The sequence below is a fragment of the Parasteatoda tepidariorum genome, chromosome 11 (assembly GCF_982258835.1).
Source record: "Parasteatoda tepidariorum strain Cologne lab strain chromosome 11, Ptep-v5.0, whole genome shotgun sequence".
In the NCBI taxonomy this organism is placed as follows: Eukaryota; Metazoa; Arthropoda; class Arachnida; order Araneae; family Theridiidae; genus Parasteatoda; species Parasteatoda tepidariorum.
Genome location: NC_141765.1, coordinates 44,278,754 through 44,291,487, shown reverse-complemented (window position 1 = coordinate 44,291,487; position 12,734 = coordinate 44,278,754). Strand labels below are relative to the sequence as shown.

At 26.4% G+C, this 12,734-nt stretch overlaps 1 protein-coding gene across 1 annotated transcript in view; it reads left to right on the top strand.

Annotated features, from left to right (window-relative positions):
* LOC107448531 (uncharacterized) overlaps positions 1-12,734 on the top strand; it is a 56,883-nt gene that overhangs the window by 14,724 nt on the left and 29,425 nt on the right. Inside the window, exons 4-8 of the mRNA XM_021147919.3 lie at positions 1,535-1,608; positions 2,893-3,064; positions 6,185-6,407; positions 7,737-8,196; positions 10,118-11,008. Coding sequence (XP_021003578.1) covers positions 1,535-1,608; positions 2,893-3,064; positions 6,185-6,407; positions 7,737-8,196; positions 10,118-11,008 — 1,820 coding nt within the window. The remainder of the gene's footprint in view (positions 1-1,534; positions 1,609-2,892; positions 3,065-6,184; positions 6,408-7,736; positions 8,197-10,117; positions 11,009-12,734) is intronic.

Here is a 12,734-nt window from a genome sequence, read left to right as displayed (position 1 = left end):
GATATTTATAAATAAACAAGCACAACTCAAACCTCATTACAGATGAGTTTTCCAATTTACTTACCTATCCGTAATGCCTTTCTGCAAAACTCTGCAATCTACCCTCCCCCATTTCCCTCGTCTTTCAGCTAACCTTCACATGTTAAGAGAGCAGAAGTGTGTAAACATTTGTTTCAGAATGAACATTAGTAGCAAAGATTCTTGTAAAATGATTTAAAGGAGTTGTCTCACAAGCCTGGCAGCTAGATTTGGAGCATTCCTTTTCTGTTTTCATAGCAGCAAAGAGAAAAACAATTACTGGCTACTGAACCAATCATGTGGCAAGTGGAAAAATAACTATCTTGAAATTTCATTAAATTTGCTTTGTTCACTTTGTTATTGAGCTTTACTTGAATGGTTTCATTATAATTTTGTCAGATTTTCTTTTTCGTTGATAGAATTATGTCAAAACCAATTAAAATGTAAACATTCTCGCCTCACAATTAGCGATAAAGTTAAATTACTTAAAAAATTATTCTGCTACGTCTGTTAAAAACATTTGCTCTGAGTTCAATATTGATACTTTAACAGTTTACAATATTTGGAAGCAGCAAGGGAAGATCTTTAAAGTATTTGGAAGCCGCAAGAGGAGATCCTTAAAGTATTTCAAAGCAGCAACAGAAGATTTTAAAAGCTTTTTGAAGCTGGGATATAAGATTTTATAAGTTTATTGAGGCAGCCATTCTTACAAATTGATGGCAAAGCCAAAGACCCCTCAAAATGCATTTATATTGATAAAGCAATGATTAAATGGATTCATCAATGATGATCAGAACCTTTCACCTTAGATCAAAAATTATTGCAGCCCAAGCTAATATGTACCACAAACAATTAAATGCTGAGCATGCTTAGATTACAATTGTTAAAATATAATGCTGGAAAATCTTTGCCTTTCGTAAAGTTGCTGAAGTTTTTAGTGAGGAAGTCAGTTTCAAAAAAGAATTTGAAACCAGAACAAACATAATGCTGGCATCATTTTACGCATACATTCCTAAAAATTGTGTCACTCTCAAGCAGAAGATGGTTTATCCTTAATAATGATCCTAAGACAATACTAGTGCATGCTCACAATTTGGATCATAGATCGCTGAAATGGTGGCTGTTTTCGCCCAGCCTCTATACTGCACTCCCTAACCGCCCAGTCTCTGTATCACACTCCTCAAATATCCATCTTTGTCTGGACTTGATATTCTGCTTTGAAATCACCTGGGACATTACATTAGAGAAAGTGCAGTCCAAACAGATACCTAGTCTTTATCAAAGGGAATTGAACCTTTAACCATTTTAGGCAAAGACTAAGCCCACGTCACTGTCCGGGCTGCCTGAGTTTCTTTTTTTTTTTAATACAAAATTTCTTGATAGTATATAAATATATCGTTGATAAATAATTCTTGTATTTTGAATTATAACTTTTATCTTATAGCCCCTATTAATTGGTATCAGATTTTCACATATTATATTTAAAAAAAAATTGATCAATTTTTCTTTGTTTCAGATGATTCAGAAATCTCCGCCAAAGGAACAAAGGAAGCCACGCCTTTAGATTCTGAAGTTGCAGATTTTTTTAAAGTATGTATAATATTTTGAAAGCGATTGATTTTAATGATAGCCTTGAATAGCTGTTTATAAATTTTTGCTTAATTCCACTTACAGTTTAAGTATTCAGACCTCATTAGAATTTACTCATAAGTTTACTTGCTGTAGATCTATAAGTATGTCAGAAAATAACATAAAACCTAAACTTTTATCCTCAGAATGTCCCATATATATATATATATATATAAGTTTAAAGTGTAGACAAGTTTTTGTATATTGTCAAAAATTTAAATTAAGGAAACGTGTCTTTTCATAGTTCGGTTTTAACATTTTGTGTAGCTTTCTGTTTGAAAATTTATCTAATTTCTAATATTTTTTAGTATGTATTTTATTTTTTTACAAGAATGTGTAAAAGCTTTTTTACCTTACAATTTCATTGTTTTACCATTATAAAATTAAATATTGAAATATATTTTTACATAAAATTATCTTAGAATAAAGGAATTTTATAAATATGTTACAAAATGTTTTTTGTCTCACTGAAAAACTTCCTAAAATATGGCAAAATATGCAACAAGGGAAATTAAAATTAAGGCGTTCGAACTCTAAACTATTGAGATCATAATTTCAAGAATGTGGCTACCACCCGTATTTTATTTGTCAAAAATCGTCTAAAATGTATGTTTTATTCAAAGAAAGTACGTTTTTGTATCTGCTTTCGTTACTTAACCCAGAATGGTCCAGAAGTATTTCAGGTTTACATCCCTCACCAAGTTGCGACGTAAACAAATAATAAAATTATTTTAGCCATCATATATGCAGCATTGGACCTGATAAATAATGATGCCATGACATTAATATGTAGTCATTTGTCCGGTAAGGGTTAAGTTATCCTCTATACTAACTAATTAGCATATTTGAGGTCACCTCTTGAACCATGAAGGTTGGTACTTAACTGGAGCAAGTCCTATCATCAGAACAAAAGTTATTTAGAGTGATATCTTTTTTTTTTTTTGCATACTATATTTTATGTAATAATGACAAAATTCTTTAATATATTTTTTAAAAAAGAGGAAAGAGGAAGAACTATTGTTTTACCTTATTATTGAAAATAAAAAAATTAGTAAATATGTTAATATATATAATGAACAATAAAAATGCTACTTAAGTGAAGTAAATTGAAAGTGAGGAATGAAGAAAATGCTTAACTGCCAAACCTGACACTAATCATATTAAAATTGTTTTTGTGATTGATTCTCATGTATGTTAAACTATTTATGGTTCAGTATTGTTTATTATTATTTATTCAATAACTAGGAAATAGATGCTTTGACGGTAAATGAAGAATCAGTCAGTGAAGAAAATGTTTTGCAAATTGAAGAAGATAAAAAAAAGGAAGTAGCAGTTCCTACTGAATCAAAATTATCACATAATGATGAATCTGTGGCTGATTCAGTTTCTGAAGTTGAACTAGAAGTGAATAAAGAAAGTATGCATTTTTTAAAAATTGTTTTTGCCAAATTTTTTTTAATTTTATGAATTTTTAAGGCATTAAAATTTGTGTGTGTAAAATTAGTAAATTTTAAAATATTAACAATTTATGTAACTTAAAATTAAATGCTAAAATATCTTTTGCAAATAACACAACACCTTTAAACTCATCAAACAATTTAAAAAAGCTTTAAAGCGATTTTAGTGATAATCTTCATAAAATCCAAGAATTGTTTATTGATACAAATTCTTTTAACTTAAATAGTAACAAAACAAAGTGTATGATATTCCACCTTACAAATAGCTCAATATAACTTATCACTCAAACACGTGGGTTAATGAATTAAGCTGCAGATGTAAAAAAATAAAATCTGTGACCATGATAAAATACTTGGATGACGTATTGATTCAAACTTCAGTAGTGTGTGCAAATTGATTCAAACTTTAGATTGTGAAACACATGTAATTCCATAATAAATATTAAGATTTATTTTGAGCATGTTCTATTTAAAGTGAATAATAAGTTTTTTTTTAATTTTATGTTATGTGGCAGTACAAGGATATATTTATTATGGCTAATCAGTTTGGGGCGGAAATTATATAACTACTATTATTAAACAACATAATATTCAAGACAAATTCATTAAGTTCTTGTTAAATAAGAATGAATGAATTAACCAAATCCACTACCAGTTGCTCTGCATATTACCAATTTGTAATTTATTATTTTATAAATTATGTTTACATCTTTTGAAAAACCCAAACACTTGTAACAAAAAAGACACATCTAGCATGAGAAGACCTAATTAAATTTATTTTATACCCAAGCCTATCAAGAACATTTTTGGCAAAAATTTTTAGCATTTATCCCCAAAATACTTTATTGCTTAAATGATTAAAAAAACTCTTATAAATTTTTTTTTCTCTTCCTAATGTAACACTTTTTGATAGCTCTAAATTTATAATGTTGAGATTTTATTACTGAATATTTTAACTTTCTTTAAACCAAACAATTCTGTTTGTCACTCTTCAAAATTTAATTTTATATTTGCATTTGTAAACTTTTTGTCTTTCCATTCCTGTGTAGGAGTTTTTTTTAATTGTCTCCATTTATTTGTCATAATATATAAACAACATTTACTTTATTTCTTCCTTGTTTGTTTCTTATTTTTACTTTTTGTATTTTGAATTAATAAATTTATTGTTGTTAAAAGTATGCTAAGTAGATACATGGTGCTTATGATGGATAATGAAACAAATTAGCAAACATTTAAAATTTTAAGAAAAACATTTTAAGATTAAATAAAAAAAATGTCATTACCTTATAAGAGAACTAAAATGATAAACATAGCAGGAGAAAATCAATATCATTAATACGGAATGACATTAAATGTCATACTAAATGTCACCTTATGAAAGCACTACAGGAAATAACAACCTAACTAACAAAAAGGAAAAATATTAAGAAGTTAAAGTGGATGCACTGACAAACTCTCCTCCACTTTAATTTCTGTTTAATATTTTTACTTTTTGATAGTAAGTCTTATTTCCTGTAGTGCTTTCACAAGGTGATGCTTAGTATGTCATTTAATGTTATTTCGTGTTAATGATTTGGTTTTCTTCTGCTGCATTGATCATTTTAGTTCTCTTATGGAGTAATAACTTATTTTATTTCATCTTAAAATATTTTTTCTCAAATATCTATATATCCTATGTATTTATCTATATATATATGTATATATATATATATGTTTATATATATATATATGTATACATATGTATATATATATATATATGTATATATAAATATATATATGTATATATATATATATATATGTATACATATGTATATATCTATATCTATGTATATATATATATATGTATATATATATATATATATATATAAATGTATATATATATATATATATATGTATATATATATATATGTATATATATATATATATATATATATAAATGTATATATATATATATATATATATATATATATATATATATATATATATATATATATATATATATATATATATAAATGTATATATATATATATATATATAAATGTATATATATATATATATGTATATATATATAAATATATATATATGTATATATATATGTATATATATTTATATATATACAGTCGAACCTCGCTATTGTGAACATGGTTTAAAGTGAAATCCCGGATATAATGGATAAAATGTTCGCTCCCGCGCCTTACTATACACATATAATATTATTTTTTGTGGATATAGTTAACCAAAATAAGAGAGGAAATTAAATATTACGAACTTTTTTCTGTCTTCGAGACTGATTTTTTTCCCATTTCATTTTCTGGTAATTTTGAAATTTCTACACAAAATACATATACCGATTTTTATGAGTGGAATGTAGCCATAAGCATTTTTTCTTGTTTGCTTCTTCTATTTCAGTTTCCCATCCCTAAATTTTTTGTACGCAAGACGAAGAGTAATTAAAAATAAAAGTTGACAAATTTTTTGTTACTACATATTGTTTTTTAATAATTTTTGTATTTCTTTTAATTGGTCTTTTATTTAAATATTGTGTAATAAAAGGGAGCAGTTCGGAAAAAAATTGTTAAAATTGTTTGCAGTATGGATATAGTGAACCGAAATTTCTGTCCCTTGAAAGTTCACTATACGGGGTTTGACTGTATATGAATATAATGTAAAAAATTTTAAACATGAAGAAATTTTTTTTATTAGTGTTTCACTGTAATTGCATTTTTTTTTGTAATAAAAAGTGCCTTAAAATATATAGTGTTTAGTGGTGCTTATTTTTTGTCAAAAAATTTGGCTACGCTCCCTGTTTATATAATAGTTAGTGAAGTTATGCCTATCATACTTATGTACAAGCTTAAATAAGGGTATTATATTTTTTTAAAAAAAATTTGAAATATTTATAAGTTGTTTTTAATCAGTTACTTATTTATTTTTAATACTATAATTATTTTTATTTATAATATTAAATGAAACTGCAAATGATTATTCTTTAAAAGGGTAATTATTTTCATTAGTATATGTTTATGGTTATATTTCTGAAAAGAACAGCATATTGGTGCTTATATCTTTTTTTTTTGTAGCCTATTGCACTTGGCAAGAAATAAAAGATGATTCAACAGGCTATAGTTACTATTGGAACGTAAAAACTAATGAGGTCACATGGGAAGTTCCTGAAGAGTATTCTGATTACAAAAGGTTGCTAAATGTTAGTAAGTTTGATACTAATGTAAGAGAGCAAGAGGAAAATAAAGAGGAAAGTCTAAAAACTCTACAGAAAAAGAAAACATCCCAAATTAAGGAAGGGTAAGTTTTGAATGTTTGACAGAAATATTATAATTTATCTATGATACAGTTGGGAAATGAAAAAAAAAACCGTCTTGACTAACTTTTAATCTTGTTTATGCATTATGCAGTAGAGAACCAATTATGCTGGATGCTCGAGACCATCACTATCCCGGATGTCTGAATTTCCTGGTTTTTTTTGGATCGGCCATAAAGTGTCATTTATCATTGTTTTATCAAACCCAAATTACAATGAAAAACAGTAATACATTTTAAAATAAGAAAAAGGAAGTTTCAAATTAAAAAAAAGTGGTAGAAAAGTGAAATTCAAAGAGTAAAAACATTTACAAATTTAGACAAGAAAAACAAGTTTAAAAAATACAAAATTCTCATATTTATTTTTTGAAAATTAATTAAAAACACCAAATTAGCTAATGTAAAACGAAATTAATTATTAAACAAATCATTATATTTCATACGTAATTATAAGGAAAAAAGAAAACAATAAGATACAAGGAAATCTTATTAATGAAATTAAATAAAAACATTTGAAAATTTCCTAACTTAAACGATAGTTAAAAAAGGCTCTAACATAAATATTATAACCCGGGACGAGGCAGAATATTATAAGATCAACTAAATTTTTAAAAAAAAACTGATAATCAAATAAACAAAAAGAATGAATTTATTAAGAACAAAATTTATTGTGAACGGTTTAAAAAAATTCAAAATATAGTGGAATCAGAAATGTATCACTTTTAAAATGAGAAAAATGCAATCTGCTTCATAAAATAATCGTCTGTTGTTAGTAATAAATAATTGTAAACTTAGATTAATAAGCAAACTTCTCCTTTTATTTTTTTTATAAAAGCAGATGATTTTTATTTTATGTAGCAGATGATCTGACATGGGACGAGGCAGGATATTATAAGATCAACTAAATTTAAAAAAAAAAACTGATAATCAAATAAACAAAAAGAATGAATTTATTAAGAACAAAATTTATTGTGAACGGTTTAAAAGAAATTCAAAATATAGTGGAATCAGAAATGTATCACTTTAAAAACGAGAAAAATGCAATCTGCTTCATAAAATAATCGTCTGTTGTTAGTAATTAATAATTGTAAGCTTAGATTAATAAGCAAACTTCTCCTTTTATTTTTTTTATAAAAGCAGATGATTTTTAATGAAAGCAGATGTGATTTCACATCAAGCAAAACTTGCAAATGATACCTCACTTTTAAAGAATCAGAATTTATTCAAGGTTTCTGTAAAGGAAGGTTCCAATTGACAGTTTTATAAAAATTGACGTTTCTCGAGGAATGATCTTATTTTTAGTCTCTGTTTCAGTTCAATCATCCCTATTTCATACTATGGAGGATCATCCTCTGATGAATCTGCTAGTGATGATAGCTTATCTCAAGCATCTCTCAAAAGTAACAGACATGCTGAGGAAGCAGTATCTGGTATCATTGGACCTTTACTCCCACCTGACTTCCAATTTCCACAAGAGGTTTCATCTTCAGTTGAAAATTCAGAAACTAAGTTTATTTTAGAAAATAACTCAACTTCTCAGAATTCTATAAAAGAGTCTGCTGGTTCTGATAGCTGTTTTGATCTGCCGGATAATGAAGCTTCGGTAAAGGTCTCTATTACTAATTCTGAGTCCATTCAAAGTGAAGAATCACCACGTGCATCAACATCATGTGAAATTCTACAACCAAAATCAAAAGACTGTAAAGATGTTGCCTTTTCTAATAAGACCAAAGAAAATCCTGATTCTAGTAGTATGGGAGAAAAATTGACCATTGTAAGTTTTTAAAAATCTTTTATTTTATTTTTATCTTAGTTATGATATTTTTACTTAGTTTGTCTTAGTAATTTATTTAACTATTTTAAGTTACATATTTAACTATTTTAAGTTTTTTTTTCCTTTTAAATTCATCAATCATATTTTTTTGTTTAAAAACTGCATTTTCTCATTTTGTGAAGTGCTGAAAGAAGTGGTTTATTTTAGAATTAATAAATTGGTATTTACATTCTTCTTGATATTATTTTTGCTTAAACTTAACAGTTCTCTGGACGTATGATGAGTTTTAGTGAAATTGGTTGCTTGTTAGCAGATTAAAGCTACAGAAATTGAAAACTTTGGAGGAAGTGGATACAAGATTTACGTCAAAAACCACAAATTGCTTAAAATATTTAAAATCCTGGAAAGTTCTTTTTTTATAATAATAAAAAATCATGATGTAAATCTGAAGATAGAACAAGGTGTTCCAATTTCACACCATCGTTCTTGTGAAAGAAAATTTCAAAATTTAGAAAAAGCACTGAATGACTTCCTAAAAAATATGCATAATATTAAAAGATTTTATTTAAAAATTTTTTTTTTTGTATTTTTAACCTTTTATGCATTATATTAGTATGCTTGCACTTTATGAACATTAAAAGAAACTGCTTTAATTTCAATTATTCTATCAGTCATATTTCAATTACTCTGTCAAAGACTAGGTGGTCACTTTTCAAGGAATCTATTATCACTTAATAAACTTTTGTAAAATCCACAAATTTTCATAGGATCCCTCTATTATTTTCATTATTTATTACTTAACTTAAGTTTTTTATGGAATGAATCTCATATCAGGATGGATTTAAAGATATTTAATTTTTAATTAGAATATTCAGGATTGGCTAAGTTTTGCCCTCTAATATGACAAAAACTTGTTTATTCCTGTTTTATGTGGCAATTTTTTTGAGTGTATGCGTATTTCTAATTTATAAGATGTTACAAGTTAGTTTATTAGATTCAAATTTTTATTAAAAATTTTTAGTTACTAATTTTTTATGTTACAATAAGTTATCATTAAAAAAATCTAAAGCTAACCACTTTTCAAATAAGAAATATCAGTATAATGCAATCGATTATTTAAAGATGCAAAAGTATATAAAAGCAATTTTATTAGTGGCCTTATATACACAATCTGGATCTCAGGGGGTTGAAATCAAGAAAAGCTTAGTGACAAATATTTTTATTACTATCAAATAGCACACGGACAAACATACATTGGAATAATTGCGAGGAGTAAAAGGAAAGTTTGCTCTATCCAAAGTCTGAGCATCTACTCACAGATGGCACCGTGGTTGCTTACAACTTTAATTTTTGACTATGTTAATTAAATAAAAAGTTCATGAATACCATAATGTAATAATCATATCTTTTCAATATAACAATATGTAAATTTTTGAAGCATTTCTTACAATCAATTTATTTCAAATAGAAGTTATTTGCATTGATCTTTTATTCTGTTAGTTTTAAACAGTTTTTGCTTCTGTCCTTACAAAAACATTTTGAATCACATCAACCTTAAAATATATAAATGCATATTGAATAATAAAATTTTACAACTATGTTATTATTAATCATCTTGTTACAATAAGAAAAACTTAGATACAATGTTTTGTGGCCATTCTGCGTGAAATGATTCAATTTAGGATTATATAAATCACATGTTGAATTGTACTTTAGTAATGAACTACTAAAAATATCTTACAAATTCATTTGTCTCTAAAATATGGCATTTTCAAATATGAATGACAAGGGATGAAAAACAATTTTTTTTATACAAATATGATTGATTTATATATTTATTTGTTAAAAGCTAGTTCTCACAAGATTTATTTTTAAAATATTTATTTTGTTAAAATGCTTTTCCTTTCTGTTACGTTTATAGGGTCCCAGGCCTGTTGTTGATTATGATAGCTGTACAGATGAAGAGGAAGTAAATAATGTGCCTGATATTTTATCCACTGTTGTTGACTATGATAGCTCCACAGATGATGAGGATGGAGTTAGTAGTCTATCTGATGTTCCAAACAAAAAACCAGATGTTGCATTCATTGAGGCATCTGCTGTATGTGTGAAGAATAAAAATAGCCAACTTGTGAACTCAAACGTAGGTTTTGAGGATGGTGCTAACCGAGATAATTCACCAATTGAGCAATCATCTGATAAGTTAGGCATGAGTGAAGATCTACCTCTGTCAGAATTATATTTACCAATGAATGTCACTGTTAATGTGAAGCGTAAAATTCCTGATACTGAAGAATTACACCAAGACTTTCAAAATGATCTTGCTACAGGATCTAAAAAAGTGAAACTTTCTGATCGCATTGAAAACATTTTACCAATTTTTAAAGAAAGTCATGCTTATAGTGCCCAAGAAGGCTTGGGTTTTAGAAAAGAAAATTTGAATGAGGACTTATCTGAAAAACGTCGTTCACCTTATTCAAATGGTTTAAAAAAATATTTACCAAATAAGGATTACAAATCTTTAAGCTTCATAAAATCCGAACATGTTCTTGAACTGAGTACATCATTATTAGGAGAAAATAAAACTGAGTTATCAAATAAAAATAGTTTTGATGAAGTTTCCTCACAAAATATTGTGTCTCCAGGTTCTGGAAATTCTGATAATCAAGTGAAAGAAAGTTCAACCTGTGATAAAAAATGTACCTCTTCTAACGATGCAGAAAGTAAAGAATCAAGTGTTTCTTCCTTTGATTATGATGAGGATAGTATTGAACAAATAGACAGAGCATTATGTGAAGCTTTAGAAGCTAAGGTAATTTATATTTTTCCTCTTTCCTTCAGAAGCAATAAAGTATTTCCCAGAATTGTGATGTTTAAAAAACTTAATGGACATTTTAATCTTAAGCATTAAAAGAGCTATATAATATGTGCTGTATTTGATTTGCTTTTAGAAATCTATACATTAAATATGATAGTTATTATAGTAAGTAATAATACTATAATTTATTCAAATGCTGAAAATTTAAATCAGTTCTTCATTGCAGTCCAAGTTTAACAAGGTTGTTTTTAGTTGCCCTGAAATTTCTAATTTTTTCTGATGAAAAATATTTTGTCCTAATTTTTAGCTTTCTGTCCTGATATTCCTGATTTTTGTGTGTTTAGAGCATCCAATTTTACAAATGCATATTTTTAAACAATTGATTTAAAGAATCAAAATACTTGGATTTCGATCCAACATGTTTTGTTTGAATTAATAATGGTAGTAAAGATGACAAATTTGATAGTTCAAACTGAGGGATAACCTATTGATGATGTTTATGGTTCAGACATATAAATTTACTTGCAGGATTCATTTTTTCAATCTTAGGGACAATACAGTTTCATTATGAAAAAGGAAATTTAATCAACAATTTTACATTATTAAATTTTTATGGGGATAAATTCAAGAATTATTTGTTTACTTATTTTCAGCAAATGCAGTAACAAATCTTATAGAGTAGAGTTTTGTAGTTTCAAAACTGTTAAATCATCTCTTTCATTTGATATAAAAAATTATCGAATGTAATCTACAATACTGTAATCAGATAAATGAGTTATTAATTTGTGAATCGAGGGATTATCCTTTAAATTGCTTTTGCACAATAATGTTAAGCAGCCTATTCATTATGTTTTCATTTCAAGATTGTTGAAACTCTATTAAAAACTATTTTATTAAGATATTCTCAAGCTTGATTATATATTTCGAATTAGTATTAGTTCAGTGGAATATTAACTGATAAAGGTAATTTATTTAAAGTAACAACAGTGTTATAAATTTTTTCCACATATTGAGTTTGGAAGAGTATCAAATTACACTGCTGGCTTTCCCTTGATGCAGATGTTTGTTCATTTGTAATTAAAACTTTTAACAGCTCAACTCCTTTCTTATTTTGAAAGTATTTGTTTTGTCCATCAATAAATGGAGCAGTTATAAATGTGCATACTTATAGATGGATTAAAAAAATAGAAAATTTCCTTTTACTCACTATCACATAATTTTTTCCTTGTTTTTAATTTTGGAGACATTTAAATCCTCTTTTCATTTTGTTTTAATTTTAAAAATATTGTTTGAAGTGAAAGTTATTTTTATTTCACCCATAATAATATAACTTCTGATAATTTAGAATGTTTTAAACTTAGTTTTTTAATTTAACTAGCATCTAGTTAATTAAAAAAAATTTGCTTTTAACGTTTATTTATTTAAAAAAGCTAAACATAATTGATGTCAAGAATATATATATTACTGATACATAATTTATTCTTTCTGTGGAATACTTTTCAATGAATAATTTCATTCAATTTCATATACAATATTTGGACTTTTTAATAAATTATGCATATTTATAAGTTAATAAACATAAAAATAGAATTAATTTTCTAATAAAATAACTTTGAATATACCTGATGAAGCTATTGCTGGAATCAAAATTTTCATAGGAAAATGTATTGAGACTTTGAATAATATTTTTCATGAGAACTGAACTTTTCTTCATACTTTC